Source organism: Armigeres subalbatus, chromosome 3, assembly GCF_024139115.2.
Source record: "Armigeres subalbatus isolate Guangzhou_Male chromosome 3, GZ_Asu_2, whole genome shotgun sequence".
In the NCBI taxonomy this organism is placed as follows: domain Eukaryota; kingdom Metazoa; phylum Arthropoda; class Insecta; order Diptera; family Culicidae; genus Armigeres; species Armigeres subalbatus.
In genome coordinates, this window is record NC_085141.1 from 216015019 (window position 1) to 216037609 (window position 22591).

General features: G+C 36.6%; 1 protein-coding gene and 1 long non-coding RNA gene across 3 annotated transcripts in view; both read right to left on the reverse strand.

The window, feature by feature from the left end:
* LOC134219625 (uncharacterized) overlaps positions 1-22591 on the reverse strand; it is a 119721-nt gene that overhangs the window by 59331 nt on the left and 37799 nt on the right. The window contains exons 1-2 of one of the 2 annotated variants that reach the window (XM_062698412.1): positions 11738-11929; positions 11352-11560 (exon numbers count right to left, since the gene is read on the reverse strand). In XM_062698412.1, coding sequence (XP_062554396.1) covers positions 11352-11558 — 207 coding nt within the window. In that variant the 5' untranslated portion in view covers positions 11559-11560; positions 11738-11929. Of the gene's footprint in view, positions 1-11351; positions 11561-11737; positions 11930-22591 lie in introns of those variants that run through there. The other variant, XM_062698411.1, reaches the window with a different exon arrangement.
* On the reverse strand, positions 19323-19968 carry LOC134220700 (uncharacterized). The gene is made up of 3 exons (XR_009982008.1): positions 19714-19968; positions 19514-19654; positions 19323-19456 (listed from the first exon to the last, which is right to left on the reverse strand). It is a non-coding gene; the product is annotated as an uncharacterized LOC134220700 (long non-coding RNA).

Below are 22591 nucleotides of genomic sequence, written 5' to 3' on the forward strand. Positions count from 1 at the left end.
GAAGTGCTTCGGGTATGTAGGGCACCGCCAGTGCGGACGTTATCCACCACCGGAACTGTCGGACCACCTCTGCAACCCGAAGACGAAATCGGCGCAATGCGCGAAAGCGTCCCCTGCGATAGCCGCCGGTAGTCGGGGCACCATCAGTGCGGAAGTTTCCTTCACCGGAACTGGTGGACCACCCTCGACGCCGGGGGAAGTCAGGAGGATTCGAGTGAGGAAGTTTGCGGCACAACCGCCGAGGGATCGAGACGTAGCAGTGGATCTCAGCAAGCCAGTCGGCGAACTAGCCTAAGCTAGGGGCCGGAATTTTAGAAGAAGTGCATGAGCACAGCCCCCCGAAGTAGTCGCAGCATCAAGTGGTCCTGGGGATCGAGGCAAGGAGGATAAGGGACCCGGTTTATCCGGGAGGCACATTTTAGCAGGTCGGGAGGAGCCCATCCCTGTTCGCCTTCGAGCATAGTGTGGATGCTCGAGGTGTCTGTCGCGCAGATTTTTGATGGCCTTTAACCCTTGCAAAAAAAAAAAAAACACACACACACACACACACACACACACACACACACACACACACACACACACACACACACACACACACACACACAGACATCACCTCAATTCGTCGAACTGAGTCGATTGGTATATAACACTATGGGTCTCCGGGCCTTCTATAAAAAGTTTGTTTTTGGAGCGATCATATAGCCTTTACCGTATACTTAGTATACGAGAAAGGCAAAAATGGTAAAATTTTCGATCCCATAATCCGATATGGGCAAATTTCAATAGGAATCAACGGGACATGATTCTACGTCTAATGCAACTTGTTGTGAGCAAATCGGTTGAGCATAAGTGCCCGAAAAATGAGTGACATTTTTCACGCGATTTTTTCGTTCGAATTTGTATTTTGGCCATAACTTTCGAACCCATAGTCCGATCTGGCCAATTTCAAATAAGAAACAATGGGACAAGATTCTGCGTCGAATGCAACTTGTTGCGAGCAAATCGGTGGAGGATAAGTGCCCGAAAAATGAGTGACATTTTTTACGCGATTTTTTCGTATGAATTTGTATTTTGGCCATAACTTTCGATCCCATAGTCCGATCTGGCCATTTTCAAATAGGAAACGATGGAACAGGATTCTGCGTCGAATGCAACTTGTTGCGAGCAAATCGGTTGAGGATAAGTTCTCGAAAAATGAGTGACATTTTTTACGCGATTTTTTTTGTATGAATTTGTATTTTGGCCATAACTTTCGATCCCATTGCTCGATCTGGCCAATTTCAAATAGGAAACAATGGGACAGGATTCTGCGTCGAATGCAACTTGTTGCGAGCAAATCAGTTGAGAATAAGTGCCCGAAAAATGAGTGACATTTTTTACGCGGTTTTTTCGTATGAATTTGTATTTTGGCCATAACTTCCGATCCCATAGTCCGATCTGGCCAATTTCAAATAGGAAACAATGGGACAGGATTATGCGTCGAATGCAACTTGTTGCGAGCAAATCAGTTGAGAATAAGTGCCCGAAAAATGAGTGACATTTTTTACGCGGTTTTTTCGTATGAATTTGTATTTTGGCCATAACTTTTGATCCCATAGTCCGTTCTGGCCAATTTCAAATAGGAAACAATGGAACAGGATTCTGCGTCGAATGCAACTTGTTGCGAGCAAATCGGTTGAGGATAAGTTCTCGAAAAATGAGTGACATTTTTTACGCGATTTTTTTTGTATGAATTTGTATTTTGGCCATAACTTTCGATCCCATAGTTCGATCTGGCCAATTTCAAATAGGAAACAATGAGACAGGATTCTGCGTCGAATGCAATTTGTTGCGAGCAAATTAGTTGAGAATAAGTGCCCGAAAAATGAGTGACATTTTTTACGCGGTTTTTTCGTATGAATTTGTATTTTGGCCATAACTTCCGATCCCATAGTCCGATCTGGCCAATTTCAAATAGGAAACAATGGGACAGGATTATGCGTCGAATGCAACTTATTGCGAGCAAATCGGTTGAGGATAAGTTCTCGAAAAATGAGTGACATTTTTTACGCGATTTTTTTTGTATGAATTTGTATTTTGGCCATAACTTTTGATCCCATAGTTCGATCTGGCCAATTTCAAATAGGAAACAATGGGACAGGATTCTGCGTCGAATGCAATTTGTTGCGAGCAAATCAGTTGAGAATAAGTGCCCGAAAAATGAGTGACATTTTTTACGCGTTTTTTTCGTATGAATTTGTATTTTGGCCATAACTTCCGATCCCATAGTCCGATCTGGCCAATTTCAAATAGGAAACAATGGGACAGGATTCTGCGTCGAATGCAACTTGTTGCGAGCAAATCGGTTGAGAATAAGTTCCCGAAAAATGAGTGACATTTTTTACGCGATTTTTTTGTATGAATTTGTATTTTGGCCATAACTTTTGATCCCATAGTCCGATCTGACCAATTTCAAATAGGAAACAATGGGACAGGATTCTGCGTCGAATGCAACTTGTTGCGAGCAAATCAGTTGAGAATAAGTGCCCGAAAAATGAGTGACATTTTTTACGCGGTTTTTTCGTATGAATTTGTATTTTGGCCATAACTTTCGATCCCATAGTCCGATCTGGCCAATTTCAAATAGGAAACAATGGGACAGGATTATGCGTCGAATGCAACTTATTGCGAGAAAATCGGTTGAGGATAAGTGCCCGAAAATGAGTGACATTTTTTGAGTAGTTTTGCACACACACACACACACACACACACACACACACACACACACACACACACACACACACACACACACACACACACACACACACACACACACACACACACACACACACACACACACACACACACAAACATCACCTCGATTCGTCGAACTGAGTCGATTGGTATATAACACTATGGGTCTCCGGGCCTTCTATAAAAAGTTTGTTTTTGGAGCGATCATATAGCCTTTACCGTATACTTAGTATACGAGAAAGGCAAAAATGTTTCCGATTTTGTCATATTTTCTTTTTTATCACCTCAAAATTCATAAAACCGAGATGTTACTGTTATATTTTCATTTAGCAACTGTTTATGAACGATGTAGACTTCTGAAAAAGAGTAATGGGGCCTGAAACAGTCTACGGTTCGGTACCTGAGGGATGGGGGTGTTAGTGATGATACCTCCAAAAAGATTTGAGCTGGACAATTCAATCAGATGTACAACGAATCAATCATTTCTACAGATCTACATTTATAGACAACTTTCCATTACTATGCAGTAAAAAGATAAATGTAAAGAATTAACTGCTGATATCAACTTTGAACTTTTGCAAGTATCAGTAGTAGGGTGTCCCAAAATTTCACAGTCTGGAAAGTTACACACTTAGTTTTTATTTCTATAGACATATACAGCTCGGCAAAAATCCGCACAGCCGTACGCCAGCAAAATAAATAACTGATATTCCGGCAAAAAGTTTGTTAGCTGATTTTTGGCAAATTATTTGCAGACTTTCAACATCTTTGACAGAAATCTCGGCAAAAAACATGTTTGCTGGGGCACGGCTGTGCGAATCTCGGTAAAAGTTGAACATTTTGCTGAGATCTCGGTAAAAAAATGTTTTCAAATGAGTAATATCCTTAAGGCCTCTTACGGTGTCATTCAGAATGGCTACCCTGCGGCTCACCAACACAATCTTACAATTACCCACCTCCTCACTGCGAATAGCACCGATCACATTATTTTTATTATAAAAAAACCAAACCTGACCACCATTTCACAAGAAAAAGTATCAAGTAAAGTATCTTCATAATTCTACTTTGGATCGTCTTCAAAAATTAAAAAGAAAACGCAGTAAATTTCAATTATGCTATTGGTGTGTTTGAACAGCTGGCAACAATGTCACGGTATGTGAACATAAACAGCTAGCATCATGAAAAAATAAAATATAAATATCAACGTAAATCAAAGCTAATCTGATGATTTTCGGACACATTTCGTTAGTTTATGTCATAGTTCAACCGTATTGAGTAATCCTGCGTACAACTCAGACTGAAATCGTTCACATTAATGCAATGTTTACGGTAGTCGGATGTTAACAAAACAAGTGGTTATTTTTGTCTGCCTTGTAGATTGTTAGGTGTTGGTAGTCAAGTTTCTCACGACTACTAATCTTAAGTTGATGATTTTTGTGGTACAACTACAAAGAGATTGGAGTGCCACCGCAAGTCACCTTAAAATGAAACCTTAGGGTATAACAAAAGAAAAATTGTACTATAACAACTCTGGGAAATGACGTTTAGGGTTAGCCCCGACGCATTCTATAAAAAAGTACTTTTTTATAGATAAAACTTCGAAAAATGATATATTGGAAAAAAAAAATTCAATGAATCTCATCCATTTCATAATTGTTACATTTGAACTAGGGTTTTAATTTTATGGTAAAACTTTGATACGGCATATTTTAGGTCAGTATATTTTTCTACTGATGAACACCATGGAATGAGGTTTTTTTTTATTTAATCATCAAAACAAGGTATTCGTAATATCGCTTTTTAAAAATCGACTAGCGAACAACTTTGTTATTTACGATCTACTGCAAATTGGAAAAATATTGTTTGCAATTCCATATCATAATACCTACTTTTTAGCTCATGTTTGAATGAAGAAATGTCTAATTTTCTATACCAACGAAATAAGTACTTTAATAGTAGTTTGTACAACAAGTTGCAAGAAAGATGATTTTGCCGGCTCGTCGAGTTGGATAAATACTACGAGTGCTGAAAAATCGAGTTTTGCAACGAGTTGCACACGCTTTTTTTTTGCAATGAGGAAAAATGGACTTTAATATGACCAAAATTATACTTGTACTTGTCTAATTCCTTCCAGAATTTACTCCACACGGTTAGAAAAAAGTACCTAATTTTAGGTACTTTTTTTCTCTTGCATCTCCCTCCCTCTTCCCTTTGTTGTCATAAAATGAAGAGCAAAACCACTCAACAAGGGCATTAAAGTGTGGGAACCCAACGTTGAGTAATCTCATGTTTACAAAAGTTGAGTGAAATTTACCTAACTTTTGATTAGTTTCTATTCAAAATTAAGTATTTTTTTACTTAATATTAGGTAAATTTCACCTAATTTCCAGAAAAAATACTTATGTTTGGGTTTTTACACTGAACCCCTGATTTGAGTGAAAAGTACCTAATATTATGTACTTTTTTCTTACCGTGCACATGATCATTCTTGCCAATAAATTATGTTGCTGCAGAGATTCCATGTAGCACGGCAAACATTGCATAGTTCAATAAACCGTGAAGCGATAGATGTACTTGCTTTTGGAAATTTTTGATGTCATGTCCATCAAACTATTTCATTTATATAATAGCCCTGTTTGTCTGTCCGGTGACTAGCCAACCAGACGCAGCACGCGGGGAAATTCTCACAAAAAATAAAATGTTTGACACTTCAATTCTTTGTTTCTATCAGATGCATAAAACAAAACCAGTGACAACCTTAGACAACCAGACACAGCATTTGATGAAAAAAATCACAGACAACAGACGTGAAAAATTTTGATTAAAAAAAAAACACTTGCCACGGGCGCTACAGCGTCCACAAATAAACTAGTTTCATTTATTACGCGACGCAGAGAATACATTATTGAACACTTACCCAAGCTAATTCAGCTAAATGTAGTCTTTTAACTACTGTTCTGATGTTGGTTTTTTAGTATAGTATCCAAATGAGTGTTATAATGAATATTATGCAACCTATTTGAGTTGCATAATGTTCATTAAAGCACCCATTTCGTTGGTATGGAAAAGTATGCCGTTTTATGACTCAACGGCGAGCTGTAAACCAGATATTATGATCAGGAATTGCAAAAAAAAACATTATAGCACTCAAATGAGATGCATGATAGTAGTTTGCATGGTTGGATAAACAAACAACTCGTGCTGAAAAAATCATCTTTTTGCAACGAGTTGCACACGCTATTTGTACATTATGTGGATCAGTACGATTGCTGATGAAGAATGTGTGTAGCCGCCAGACATTCTAAATACTCACGATCGTCTAATGTGAACGTGTACGATACACATGGAAGGACTATGTACTCAATTTGGGAATCTCGGGCTCATTCAGTACCCGCTGAGTTGCGAAAAGGCCGACGGAGGTCCTTCGTAACATAGTTGGTCAAAGCACCAGTCTAGCGTACTAAGGATCGTGGGTTCGAGTCCCATCGAAGGGAAAATGGTTACCTCCAATACATTTTTCAAATCAAAATCTTCCACATAATGTACATTTTCACATCTGAGTTTTCAGAACATTGTAAATTAAAACAGAAAGCAGTACGGGGTTGTACTTTTCTTATACTGTGTATCAAGAGTGATATCATAAAATAAAATTTGAAATCGAAAAACTGCGTTTATTATGCAGTAGAAGGAAAGTCCAATCCCGTACTGCTAACCGTTTTTAATTAAATTGCTCCAAGAATATTTGAGGAGAGTTTTGAAAAACTTCTCGTATCCTTCCCCGTGCAATTTTAGATCTGGTTCTAAAAATAGATTGCGAGAGTTCGGCTATGTGCTTGGTGCTGGGAATTTGGAATTTCGCTAAGCTGCGGAGGACGACGGAGGTCCTTCGTAGCTTAGTAGTTTGGTATGGCGGCGAAGAACTCTATTCGCGTCCTCCGGTGTCCAAAGTACGTACGATTTCTTGCCACGATGTGTCTCCGAATCTCTCTGATAGTATCTGTGGAACATGGATTGCCTGATCAAAGATAGTCTAGTTCAATCATATAACCGAACACACTAGAGCACACAGTTATAATAGGAGTTTCAATAAAAATGTGGAAAGAGATATCCACTAAAAAATATGGTAAAAAACATGCAATTTGCCGACGAGTTGGGATAACCGTCGCTATGAAATGCTTTGAAAAAAGAGGAAAGGGAAGGGATATCTACTTTATTGCTTACCATGTAGCGACGTGTTGGGACAACCGTTGAAAACAGACGTATTGAGATACATATTCAAAGATTTGAAATAAAAACGACAAGAAAATCAAATATTGATTGTTTAAGGAAGCATATGTTTCGACGGGTTGGGACAAACGTCGAACGATGCAAAGAACTTGTATAGAATGGATGTCTCTGGTTGCATAGGTTATTGCTGACGAGTTGGGACAACCGTGGCTATGAAATGCTTTTGAGAAAAGTGGAAAGGGATATCTACTTTATTGCTTACCATGTAACGACGTTTTGGGACAACCGTTGAAAGCAGACGTAATGAGATACATATTTAAAAAATTTAAATAAAAAGGCAAACAAAAAAAAATCAAATTTCGATTGCTTAAGGAAGCACATGTTTAGACGGGTTGGGACAAACGTCGAGCAAAAAAATATATAGAATAGATGTCTCTTGTTGCATTGATAATTGCCGACGAGTTGGGACAACAGTGGCTATAGTGTAAAATGACGAATCAGTTATGGAAAATGCTTTGAGAAAAGTTTAAAGAGATGTCTATACTCTATAGCTGCCATAAATTAACGTGTTGGGATAACCGTGGAAAACAAACATATCCAAATATTGATCGATTGAGAATTAATATTTCTTGTTGCGTTGAGAGACTAAAGATCATTGGCTACAGAGAAAAAAAAAATAATGTGAGATATAATGCGATGGGGGGGCCCTCCTTAGCCGTGCGGTAAGACGCGCGGCTACAAAGCAAGACCATGCTGAGGGTGGCTGGGTTCGATTCCCGGTGCCGGTCTAGGCAATTTTCGGATTGGAAATTGTCTCGACTTCCCTGGGCATAAAAGTATCATCGTGTTAGCCTCATGATATACAAATGCAAAAATGGTAACCTGGCTTAGAAACCTCGCAGTTAATAACTGTGGAAGTGCTTAATGAACACTAAGCTGCGAGGCAGCTCTGTCCCAGTGTGGGGATGTAATGCCAATAAGAAGAAGAAGAAGAAGAATGCGATGGGACATCTACTGATGATTCTGGCTAAATAATTGTTCCGAACCAGAAAACGTGGCATTTACTACATATGTACATGAATGCACGTAAAGCACAAGTGTTTCGATCAACGTGATGAGATTTCCGTTGCAGACCACACTCGTAGAGCGGAATTTATCGCAACGATTACTTCTGATGGATTTATACTTTTGTATAACGTTGCAGACTTTGACTAAAACACGGAATTAAGTATACGAATACTCTATGTGATGGGACTTCTATAGAGCAACATAAAGAAGGCGGATCATGTAGTCTAAAAGCGAATTTTGTTTCCATGCAACCCCTCTACATTGCGTTGTACAGAATGTCAATCTTCAGAAAATACGTCCAAAATTTAGCCAATGGTTCGTCGTACATCGATGAACTGATGTCATCTGATCTCGGCGCCGTTGAAGTAATTGAGACGAACGACGAGGAATCCGTCGTGATGGAGAATTATCCAGAAAGCGACGATACTGAAGAGGAAGCATACCCCAAGATTTTTTTTATGTACAGGTTATCCGACTTCGTCAGTAGATGGGAATAACCAGCGCGGGGGGGGGGACATACATTTTCAGTGCAAAACGTAAACAAACGAGCATAAATTCCATACAAAAATCCAAGATGGCTGAGTTGGGGATATTGACAAGTCGGATAACCTATACATAAAAAAAAATCTTGGCCTACCCCATCAACAATGAAACGAGAAGTTCAATTGCAGCAACAGTAACCAACACGAGCTTATACCAGTGCTGGAAATACTCGCTTCACGAGTAAGAAAAGAGTGTAATTGGGCCTACCAAAAATGCCACACTCACGCGAACCTACTGACTGCATTTTTCTGGCGCTTGTTTTGTTCGCGAGTACAGGCAGAGTAAAGACAAAAAGCATGACAGTATTTTGTTCGGGAGTAAAACTCACGGTCGCAAGTATTTGTGAATACTTCGAATACAATGGATAAATTTGACTTGACATTAACACAATAACAATAAACAATTATGTTCTTGCTCGAACATCCGTATTTCGTGAGAAACATGTTCCGAGGTTGTGTTATGACTTTTTGCAAATTTACCCGAATGACTCGCGAAACTTCATGAACATTTTTCGGGGTTCGTTTTTTTGTTTTCTCTGCGAGTAGTAGGTAAGCAAGAAAAAGGCAAAACAAATGTTTGCGAGTATTTTGCATTGCCTACTTCTCGTTTTGTGAGTAAGGTTCACAGATTTCCACCACTGGCTTATACGAAAGAATGGCGAACATGGAAAAAGTTATGACGAAACTTGTAAAGTCGTTAGAACCCTCACCACCCGTAAATGTACGTGGTACAGGTCCCGATCACTCGCCGCTAATCGAACCAGGATGGGGTTACATCGACGAGAACAATGCAACTTATCGCACCACTACGAACATCCGTTGGGAACAAATTCCGCCGTTCCCAAAAGACGTACCGGCGAATAAATTGTGGGAAGCATGGCAGCGGTTCCTGGAAAACTTCGAGATAGCAGTGTCGCTATCGAACGCATCCGATCCCGTCTTTCGCGCGAAACTACTGTACCTATCAATGGGAACCGAATCACAAGGCATAGAGAGAGCTGCTAAACTGAGACCGAGCTCTGCAAATTCAAACTGCTACTCCATCTTCGTGAGCAACGTAGACGCACACTTGAAATCGATGACTGATATCTCATCTGAACAAGAAGCCTTCACTGATATGGTTCTTTAACATAAATCAACTACCATTTTTGTAAATCTGGGCTCAATCGGGCCTCCCGAACCAATTTCCAGAACGAAAGAGTTACAGAGGTGTATATCCCTATGTATTTCGTCTGAAACCCAATCACCCTTATTCTTGTTTACGTACGAACGCGCTTTCGAACGAAAGCTGGTGCGCATTCTCGTTTACGCCAGCAAAATCAAATGGGGAAACGATTCGAACGAACTGCATTCGTTCGAAAGTTTCGTTTGTCCGTAAACAAGAATAGGGGTGAACATAAAATTCAAATCAAATGCACCAACTTATGCAACAACCGATCAAGCTGATATTTTCAGAGATTGATCTTCTCAACCAAATCCTGGGGGGTGCCCCATACAATTTGACAACTTTTTGTATCCTGAGCCAGTCTAATGCGGAGTAATACTGGCCGCACTGGACCTAGCACCATTCAACACCATCATTCACATTCCAGCTCATTTTAAAAAACACACTTCGAGATTTTTTTCACGATTTCTGTCATAATTTTCTCCGGCTTTTCTTCAGTAATATTCTTAACAGATAAAAATTTCATTAGAATTTTTTTTTCAGTTCATATTTTTTAGACCGCCTAAACATTGCTCGCAATTGTACACTCTGAGGAAAATCTATGCTAACTGCGTTTCTCCTGGTTGACCCCACGTTTTGTTGCATTTTCTTCAAGTTTCGGAAAGGCTCTCCGGATTTTCTATATGTATTTCCCTCACCATGAATATCTTCCGAGGATTCTTTTCAGTCCATATTTTTTTCAAAATTCTGAGAAAATTTGCTTTCGTTTCCAAACAAAGACGCGAAATATATTTCCCGAACAAACAAATCAGCAGACAACTCTAAATGCGAGCACTGCTGTTACTGTATGAACTTTCCAAAAACGTCTAAACAAATCCAAAAATATATAACATAATATTCAGCCACGCAGATCAATATTCAAATTTTCAACCAAACGCGGCGATTCGTTTGTTTAAATGGATCAAAAACTAATACCAACAAAAAATATTTTTCAATGAAATAATTAATATTAAGCGTCTTAGGGGAAAATGTTACAAGGTCAAAATACTTCGAACTTTCATTTACTTCCGCTATATTCACTTATGTATAATCAGATACGTATTTCGTTTTCTACTTGAAAACTTCTTCAGTGTTTTGTTATCGACTACAAAAGTCGATAACAAAACACTGAAGAAGTTTTCAAGTAGAAAACGAAATACGTATCTGATGATACATAAGTGAATATAGCGGAAGTAAATGGAAGTTTGAAGTATTTTAACCTTATTTTTCAAATTCGTACTCAGCCATTGCCAAATGTTACGCGTGATTTTTGAAATGACAGGTCTTTTGCTTGATTGGAATGACACTAACATTAAAATTGGAATTCCAATCAAAACATTTTCCGTCTTTGTTTATGGAAAAATGGAAAAATATTTATAAAAATTTGAGACCTTTTGGCCCAGACTGTAGAATAAATAAACATTTCCAAATATTAGCAGAGTTGAAAATTTCTATTTCGGGGCAAATTCCAGCATGTTCAGAATGTTCAAATCAAAATACTATAGTAGAAAACTCTACATTCCAAAATTCAAAATATGTTCGAAGCGTTGATGTTGAAGATATAGAAAACAACTTACCGCTACTGACAGCTCCTCATAGCAGGCATCGAGATGCCCCAGCAACTCACTACGATCAGCGTGATTTCGGTTTTTACCGAAACGAATGCGCAAGCGCTTTTTGTTTCGACTAGTCGCGATCTGCTTTACCGATCCACTCAAACACGAAGACAACAACGATGCGTTGAGAATTGTGTCGAACGCAGTATTTTGGATTAGTGAAGTCATTTCTGTAAGAAAAGAAACAAACATATATATGACAGTATTAGTGAGATAAGTTTAGACTATTGCTCAAAATTGATTGTTTTCTAATGTTTTATATAAATTGATCAAATATGATCGATTGTTTACTATACTAGACTAAGAAACAAATTTCAATATAACTTATAAACAAATAAACTTATTACCAGCGATTGAGTGAAAAAATCACCACCCTCGAATCAAAATGTCTGAATTTTCATAAACGCTCAAATGCTTCTAGATTGTACTGCTCACGAATGGAAACTGAACTCATACGGAACAAGAGAAACTTTTATTACATAGCTCAATCAACAAGAATATAAATGTATTGGTACAACTTTACTATACCGACCGTAGAATCAATATAATGTACCGCGAGCTACTGAGAGGGAGAGAACGAAATGTATACGAAACTCATGACACGACACTCCTGGTAGAAGAAATAACAAGAATAATTGTCACTACTGAAGCGAAGGAAAACGACCAAGCAAGCAGCTTCGACGCGCATTGTTTTTGTTGCATTGGCTCAACCCAAGCCCAGGCATATAGTTGAGACTACTCTCACCACTCTCACTACAGCCGGTTGAAAAATAAGCACATGTTCTGTCGTAGGTATTTTATTTGATCATTCCAGACTTCATCGGACACTTCGCCTCGCATGCGGTGACGCGGCTACGGCTTATGTACTCATTTATATATCCTTCATGCTGAGAGATGAGCGTGTGGTAAAAAAACGACGAGAATTGAAAGACACGAGAGAAACATTTCCGACCGCAACCGCGGGTCGGCGACGATACCGCGCATTGCTCGACACTGCTGCTGCTCCTCTCCGGTGAACTACCATACAGCCGGTGATTGAAAATAATCATCGAACGTGGCGAATGAAAGTCTCGCGTGTAGCCATCGTGAGAAATCGAGAGCTTGGTCTCCCCGATGATGCAGTGTTCCATGCTTGATAATGTGTTGTGTTCAACGGACTTTGAGTTTGTGCTCATATTATTACGCTTTACACAGACGATGGCAAACAAAGAGATATGTGAATGTTGTTCATCTTTTTGCTTGCGTGGATTTAGCTAATTTATTAGGTACACATAAAGGCGTCGTCAAATGTTTTGAGCTCACAACTACAACCTCGAAAATCATCATTGTTTTAAATGTATTGCTTGTTACAAATACAGGTACAGGCTTGTTTAAGCGATGAAAATAAGCCATTACATTTATAGTCATACATCTTATACAACCTCTATTTACATAGCAGAACAAATCAAGTTAAGATAACAATAGTCATTTATCTTAAAATATAAAATATACTGTTTGGAATATTTTATTCATATATTTTTCGTTGGCTATTTTTCTAGCTTTTTTCAGATCCTAGATGGGCGTTTGATCATGCGCATCCTATAGTCTCGTCGTCCATGGTTCGAATCCGACTTACATTTTTTTCAACAAACTTGACATATTTCATATAATTGCCTAATCAAATTGATTGTATTAGAGAATCTCTTGAAAATTTATACATTTTCTTATGATGAAGTTTAAAAACAATCTTATGATGCCCTTTCAAATTCCTATGGTGTAACTGTGTTTGTGTAACACCATTCGGAAATACAAACACTATCAACAATATAGTTGGTTGTTAATCTGAATTCTTGCTTAACTTTTCGAAAAGACCTAAGTTACATTGTATTCATTAATTCATTTGAGTACTGCAATCAAAAGCTTTCATATTGCTCTGTTGATTGCAATATTCAAATCAATGCAGGAAAAAAGAATTCCTCCAAGTGATGACACTACATTTGTAGTTAAATTGTTCATAGTATTTGTTGTATAATTATTTTATAACGATCCCCGGATTTATAACGACAATTAGATAATACAATCGGATTGTGATTAAAAAAAAATTCCATAAAATATTGTACGTGGATTTCCCTATTGGACCCGACCGTTCGAAATAGTCGCTCCTTGAACGGTCGTTTTTTTTGACTAGTTTTATTTGCTAATTATCTAATACATGCATTCATCTCTTAGGGTCTGTCTCAATTGGATAATTAAACTGAAATTAAACTTAAAAGTGACATTTCAAAAATTACCAAATAACCCTGCTCGCAGAGCAAGATTACTTTTGACAGATATCGAATCATTTTCCATCGATGTCCTATTGGAATTGCTGGGTAGCACCAGCCATTCTTATAACGGGGTGATTTTTTAATTTTCGAACTGTCACTTTTAAGTTTAATTCTCCAAATGAGACAGACCCTTAGACTAGGTGTTCCGTGTTTTATTAACACAATCATCCTTATTTGCTATGTTATATTTTTAGTTATTATTAATACATTTCAATTGCCTCTGGCAGTTAGAATTTTTCCTCTGGTTGAATTGAACCATGTAGGAATTACAATGTTTTCAACTTAAACTAATTTTAACCTATTTAATACTAAGGGTACAAGGAGCTAATCGTTGCAATAGAAGATTGCAACGATTTTTGTCTAAAATTGGAAATTATTTTGTTGGACATTTGTTGCAATGTCTCAATATTAGAAATTCTATGAAGTTCATTGGTACTAAACCACGGAGGCAACTTCAGAATCATTTTCAAAATTGTATTTTGAATCCGCTGGAGTGTCTTCTATCTGGTATTGCAGCAACTAGTCCATATTGGCACAGCATACAACATGGCAGGTCTAAACATTTGTTTGTAAATCAAAAGTTTGTTCTTAAGACAAAGTTTTGATTTTCTGTTTATAAGTGGATATAGACACTTAATATATTTGTTACATTTGGCTTGAAGGCCTTCAATGTGATTTTTAAAAGTTAATTTTTGATCTAGCAGAAGTCCTAAATATTTAGCTTCGCTAGACCAATTAATTGGAACCCCATTCATAGTGACAATATGTCTGCTAGAAGGTTTCAAATAAGAAGCTCTCGGCTTATGTGGGAAAATTATAAGCTGAGTTTTGGAAGCATTCGGGGAAATTTTCCATTTTGCAATTAAGTGGAGAAAATATCCAAACTTTTTGCAATCTACTATAAATAACACGAAGGCGTCGATCTTTGGCTGAGAGACCTGTGTCATCTGCAAACAAAGATTTTTGACACCCTGGTGGTAAATCAGGTAAGTCAGAAGTAAAAATGTTATACAATATGGGCCCCAGTATGCTGCCTTGGAGAACACCAGCTCTAACAGGTAATCTATCAGATTTAGAATTCTGATAGTTTACCTGCAGTGAGCGATCTGATGAATAATTTTGGATCAGTTTAATAATGTACAGAGGAAAATTAAAATTCATCAATTTTACAATCAAACCTTCATGCCAAACACTGTCAAATGCTTTCTCTATATCAAGAAGAGCAACTCCAATCGAATATCCTTCAGATTTGTTGAGCCGAATTAAGTTCGTTACTCTTAATAACTGATGAGTTGTTGAATGCCCATTACGAAAACCAAATTGCTCATCAGCAAAAATAGAATTGTCATTAATATGAAACATCATTCTAATTAAAATAATCTTTTCAAACAGTTTGCTTATTGAAGAAAGCAAACTGATTGGGCGATAACTAGAAGCCTCAGCTGGATTTTTGTCCGGCTTCAAAATTGGAACAACTTTGGCGTTTTTCCATTTATCTGGAAAGTATGCCAATTGAAAACATTTGTTAAATAAATTAACCAAAAAGGATAAAGAGCTCTCATGAAGTTTTTTGATAAGTATGTAGAAAATACCATCATCACCCGGGGCTTTCATATTTTTAAATTTTCTAGTAATAGATCTCACTTCATCCAAATTAGTTCTCAACGAAGGGTCAAAAACATTATCTTGATTGAGAATGTCTTCGAAGCTTCGTGTAACCTGATCCTCAATTGGACTAGTGAGACCTAGACTAAAATTATGGGCACTCTCGAACTGCTGAGCAAGTTTTTGAGCCTTTTCGCCATTTGTTAATAAAATTTTATTTCCTTCTTTAAGCCCTGGAATTGGCTTTTGAGGTTTTTTAAGAATTTTTGTTAATTTCCAAAAGGGTTTCGAACTGGGATCCAACTTCGAGACATTATTCTCAAAGTTGGTATTTCTCAGAATAGCGAAACGTTTTTTAATTTCATTTTGCAAATCTCGCCAAATAACTTTCAACGCGGGATCGCGAGTTCTTTGGTAATGCCTTCGCCTCACATTTTTAAGACGGATCAGTAGCTGAAGATCGTCGTCAATAATAATGGAGTTGAATTTAATTTCACATTTAGAAATTGCAATGCCTCTAGCTTCGACAATCAAATTTGTCAAAGATACGAGCGCATTGTCAATATCACTTTTGATATCCAAAGGAATATTAACATCAAAATTCCTATCGATATATGTTTTATATAAATCCCAATCAGCTCTATGATAATTAAAAGTAGAGCTGATTGGATTATAAATGGCTTCTTGTGAGATTTCAAATGTCACAGGAAGGTGATCAGAGTCAAAGTCAGCATGAGTTACCAATTGGCCACACAGCTGACTTGAATCCGTTAAAACTAAATCAATTGTAGAAGGATTTCGACTGGAAGAAAAACAAGTAGGGCCATTGGGATATTGAATAGTATAATATCCCGCAGAACAATCTTCAAATAAAATTCTGCCGTTGGAATTGCTTTGAGCATTATTCCATGAACGATGTTTGGCATTGAAGTCACCAATTACGAAGAATTTTGATTTGTTGCGAGTAGGACTGTGCAAATATCGATAAAATCGATAATATCGATATTATCGGATGAAATTTATCGATACGATATCCGATATCATTGAACTCAAATATCGACGATATCGATAATTTTTTGCAATCGATTTATATAATGTTGATCTCAATAATTTAACTAAAAACTACATACACTGGCTCACTGACTGCTCACTCACAGTACTACATCCATTAAAACATATGTAGCAAGCCCATCACATTTTTTTAAATGTCCATTGTGTCTGATGTTGAGAATTTGGGCTCATCAGTACCCGCTAAGTGGAAAGGCAGAACGCATGAACGATGGAGCTTCACCTCGACAGGAAATCTAAAATGATTCATAATAAACCACAGGCGGTGAAAGTTGTTTCATGATAATCTTTGTCGTTTGCGGTGTTTTACCGAGATGGGTAAGAGCGACTAAAATTTTCAAATTGTTTTGTGACAAAATAGAGTTTACAAACGTGATAAAATCGGTAGTAGCCCAACTTGGGTAAAAACTTTTTTTTTTAATTTATCGGATATCGATCCGATATCCGATATTTTCAAACCCGATATATCGCCGATACCGATATATCACCAAATGAATATCGTCGATATCGATAAACCTCCATTGTGCACAGCCCTAGTTGCGAGTCAGAATTTGAAGATCAGCTTTCAACAAATTCTTTTGCTGCCCATTGCATTGAAAAGGCAAATAGGCTGCAATGAAGGAAAATTGACCAAAATTTGATTCAACAGAAGCTCCCAAGGTTTCAAAAACTTTGGTTTCAAACGAAGAAAATAATTTATGTTTGATAGGGGGAATGACGGCTTTGGCAGGTTTTGTTCTATTATTGGCAGTGGTTTTTTTATGACTGACTAGGCTCAAATTTGGCCTAAACATTCTTTGCATATCAAAGAATATTGTGGTCAATTTTCATAAAATTTGGTTGACAAAAACCCCCCTGCCAATAATAGAACAAAACCTGCCAAAGCCGTCTTTCCCCCTACGTCTATTAATGACAATGGCGACCCCACCACAGGCGCTGTCAAGACGATCATTTCTGTAGATAAAATAATTTGGATCTCTTTTAATGGAGAGTCCGGGTTTTAAATAAGTTTCTGTTATAATGGCAATATGCACATTATGAACTGTTAGGAAGTTGAATAATTCATCTTCCTTACCCTTTAGAGAGCGGGCATTCCAATTTAGAACTTTCACACAATTATTTAGATCCATTAAAACGAAGTCCGATAACAATTTTTTGTGTGTACTTTATACCAACCTGAACAGCTTCTGGTATGGTATTTGCTTTGAACATTGCATCAATCATGTGATGCAATTTTGAACGGTCGTTGAAACGTTTTCACCTTCACACCCATTTTCATAGTAAAATCTGTCAAAACTGACAAGTCTGCCACGTGCTTTTTGCTGTTTCCTTCGGACTTCTCTTTCTTTTTCCGATGTTTTGACATCTGTTTTGATAGACAAGGAGTAAAAAACAAGGTAATCTACCAAACATTTATTGAGTTTGGCAAACCTTGCTGGAAAAGAGAACGTTTGAAATAGGCAAGTGAACCGACCTTCGAATCCATTGGTCAAGTAAATTCACAATATTTCCATCCAGAAAAAAAAATTTCGACAAATAAATCGATGAAAAACAATTAAAAAATGAAAATTTCCATTGAAAAATATAAAAAAGCAACAAAATTGAGCAATTTTTCGGCTTCGCCTTCGTTCAATGTTTATTGTTCATGGAAAATTTGTTCGATTTTATTGTTTTTCCTTTTTTATTGAAATTTTTCTTATTTTTCATTGTTTTTTGTAGATTTTTGAATGTTTTGTTTTTATTTTTATTTTTTTTTAGGAAAATGGAGTATTTTGTGGAAAATTTGATACATTGTTGACCCGATTTTGTCAACCATAAATTTTATGACGTTTTTGACCGGATTTTGCCCGACCAATTTTTTTTAAATTTTCAAGTCGTTTTTGTTTTACTTTCGTAAATAATACCGCAAACAACAATGATTTTCATGAAATAACTTGCACCGCTTTTGGTTTATTATGAATGACTTTTGTGTTCCTGTGAAAAGTATTCTGTGAACATTAACAACGAGAAATAACGGGTATTATTCACGCATTTCGCCTTCCCAAGGCATAAACAAATTAATATTTGTGAAATGAATTAAAAAATTTAAAATATATTTTTTCTCGATTTTGTCACATGCCCTAATAGCACAGACAAACAGACATAACACATTGAACATTCACTCATCAAATTCATCGTCATTCAAACGCTAACGGCATCTGTTGATTTCATTTATTTGGGCAAATCACGAACCAGATGGCGCTAGTGAGCAAACGTCAAACTCGAGCAAATACGATGCGCGCGCCACGAGTGATCGATTGGCCAACTAATGATTATTTGAATCGGCCAGTAAATCAGTGAACGATGGAAATTTGGCGAGTATTATGTCTGTTTGTCTGTGCTAATAGTAATATGTAATTTTATTCATTCAGTTTTACGTGATCCTGTAGATACAGAACTTATTTTCAGGGCAAGGAAATTTATATAAAAATTTTGTACAAAATGGAAAACTAAATAATTGGAATTAGATAAATTTGGTCTTTTTTTATCGATAGCTTGTAAACTTTTGAATGCGTTGGTGCAGTTTTGTTGTTTTACCGACAACGGGAGTCGGTTCCAGGCTATAGTTCCTGCGATGGCAGGCAGATCACCAACAAAGCCTTGCCGTATAAAGCAGCCTTTCGTGGTAGTTCGTTCGTACACTCAGAAAAAATAACACATTATATATAAAAGCTTTGCACTTAAATCGTGATCAGTTACTTTCATAAATGAAAAATATGTGCAGCGCTAATGATTTTTTGCGAGCTCGACCAAGATAAATTTTAAGTGCAGCTCTTATGATATTCAATAACAAGCTATTAGATTCCATTCATCTTATTTCTTATGAATTGGATTAGTGAAAATAATAAAAATACCTTATCAAATTAAGGATTGTGATAAATGAAAACGTTCGATATTATAGATATAAAGCTCATGATGATTGATTTATTGCGTCTATCATTTTACTGATTCCCGTTTTTTCTCCCATAAGTTTGGCCGAGCACGGCTAGTTGGGATCAACAATCTACGTTCGGAGGAGCCCTCTACCCAAAATCAATAGTCGAATTCCTGCAATTTTCGTGTGTTTCGAGTCGGATTTAATTGTAATTGATAATGATAACTTACGTTCATTTCCATCAACCTTTCTTTGGCTCGTAAAGTGCATCCTATACGCGATCCAGCCGGAGGATTGTAAACCGCCTACGAGCTCGTCCTTTATACAGGTTTATACCACCGATGAGAACCGATTTACGAAGCTGATAAGTACTGCAATACAAATTAAATTATGATTATGAAATAATATATTATAATTATGAGCTATTTACCTTCAAAAACGTTCAAGTTCGACGGATTTTCTTTATGATGGCTTTCAGCGATCGTGTACGTACACGCACGTTTCACTCACACTTTTACTCGGTTTGTTTGCAACCACGAGCAGCTGTCACGGCAAAATCAAATGGGATTGTTTGCAACCACGAACCTGCGTTCGTGTTGGTGAGAAATGTCGGCGAGACCCTAATGGATTTTCCTTCGAGTGAGCATCGTGTATGACGTACGCGTTCTTCTTTTGATATTGTTTATGTTGATGCACTATTAATTCATTATACACATAATGCAGTATAAATGTACCATTCATAAAAGTTATTACTATAATACATATTTTTTATTACACGCACATAGAATGGAAATTTCAAATCACCCTCATCATCTATGTGGTTTCTGCACATAAAATATATCAGGCGTTTAATTTGAGTGTATGTCATGACCAATTATTGTGATGCTTTAAAGCAGCGGTCAAGTTGATTTTCCAGTACTGCAGACAATCAAGGGTAATAAATCACGTCACAATAGGTAAAATATGGCAGGATCACCGATTGAACAAGCTCAGGGATTGAATCCTAAAGAGAAAGAAGTCTCTCACTTATCATCTCTGTATACATAGAGGATGTGTAGCAGACCGCGAGAGACTTTTTTTCGCAAGCTGCCATGATAGAGAACTGATTCGGGATGTTATACCCCATGATAAATTTCTTTTAGAAAGCTCCAAATGCGGGGAGCAGTGGCTCTGATGATGCATTTCAACTTGTTCTACACATCTGTGCAGTAACCAACACGAAAGGAGCGAAAACAAAGCGAGAATCACCATTTTTCTGTGGGGGCTGCCTATGCGATTCTGTTTTTTCGCACTTGTACACAAGTTTGATAAATTTGTTATCATGGCTTATTGTAGTGTTTTTAAGCTGTTTTTAAAACAAATCTAAAAGATTTAAGTTCTTGAGTTTTAATTCGTCTTAAATAATCATTAGGCAATAGCATTGAAAAGAATCTTAAAATTCAAAAACCTAAAAACCTAAAATTCTAAAAATTAAAACATCTAAAATCAAAAGATCGATGAATTTAAAAATTTCGAAAATCTATAAATAAAAATATTCTTAAAAAAATAAAAATATAATTATCTCAAAGTCTAAAAACTTAAAAATTTACAAATTTAAAAATCTAGTCCAAAAATCCAAAATCTAAAAATATAAAAATCTAATAATCGAAAAATCTAAAAATTCTAGGTGTTTGTAAAATCTAAAAATTTGAAAATGATAAACCTTAAAAACTTTGAAAATTTAGACATCTGAAATCCAAGTTTTAAATCTAATAATTTAAAGATCTGGAAATCTAAAAATCTAAAAGTTCAAAAATTTAAAAATCTAAAAAATTTAAAAAAAAAAATTTCTATACATATCTTTATTGATCCTTGACATCAAAAAATCTAAAAATCCAGAAATCTAAAAATCTAAGAATTTAAAAATCTGATAAATCTAAAAATTTAAACATCTAAAAATCTTAAAACCAATGTTTAGATCCATTCCATCGAAAAAATAGATCCATCAAAAAAATAAGAATCATAAGTTCATGAGTACAGTTCAATTTAATTGCACCACTTGATTGTACGATTGACAGGTACATATTACGACCTCAACAGTCAGGCCGTCTTCAGTGTCTCGTACTTGACTCGACTCGGCTTTACTGTTTAGGTCGTGGTTGAAGTGGTGGAATAAAATGGAATTAAACGAACTCGTCTTATGACAAGTAAAGACATTCCACTAATCTAAAACCCTAAAAAATAAAATCTAAAAACATTAAAGTGTAAAAAAAACATCTAAAAATTCCTAAAGTCGAAAAATTTAATTCTAAAAGTCTAAAAAAATAAAAATATGGAGAAATCTCCAAATTTCAAAACCTAGAAAATAAAAATGTTAAAATCTAAAAATCTTGAATCTTAAAATCTAAAAATCAAAGAATCGGAAAATGTAATAATCTAGAGATTTAAGAATATTATTATATACAGTCTAATAATCTTCAAATTTAAACATACAAAAATCTAAAAAAAAAATAAAAACCTTGAGATCTAAAATCTATAATCTAAAAATTTTAAAATCTAAAAATCTAAAAATGTAAAAATCTAGTACAAATGCTCTTAAATCGTTTAAAAGTCGAATAAATTTCTCATTCTTAAACTTTCATGGCTGTCCTGGGATTCAAACCCAGCTATCTTTTACTTTGTATCCGTGAAATTTACCGCTGAGCTACGAAAGATTTCATCTATGATTATCGATTGCTTGTTACTATACAATATGCTGTACATGTAAATATTTATTTGATGAAGAACAGTAATTAATATTAATTATATACCAAACTATTCGAAATATATGAAGCTCATGACAAAGGGAAACAAATATATAGTTGATTCATGTTTCTTTCATCAATTATCGAATCGATATTTGGGTTCAGTTGCTTTGCTGCAACATACAGAGGTCGGAGTTATTACACTTATACCGTTACAGTTCGTACGCCCATTTGTATTGTGACTACACCGGGTAGGGTACCTTATTTACTTATTCATGTACAACGTTTCGAAAGGCAAGCGAAGCAAGAGCCGCGCGAGAGTGGAGGAAAAATGAAGAGTCTCCGAATCGAGAGACCGAAGGAATCGACCGACAAGTCTATGCGCTCTTCTGTGCACATTTAGTTCCCCATCTTGCTTCTCTTCGTGACCGGCTGCTGATGACATAGTGGTGGTAGAGAGGCAGCTTAGATAACTGAATAAGGGTGCTGCCGTTCTGAAGCGCCGAGCGATGGGGAGTACGCCTAAGCGTGCGGCCAGAGTAAGCGACTGAACTGTGCAATCAAACGAAAGACCTTTGGAACGGT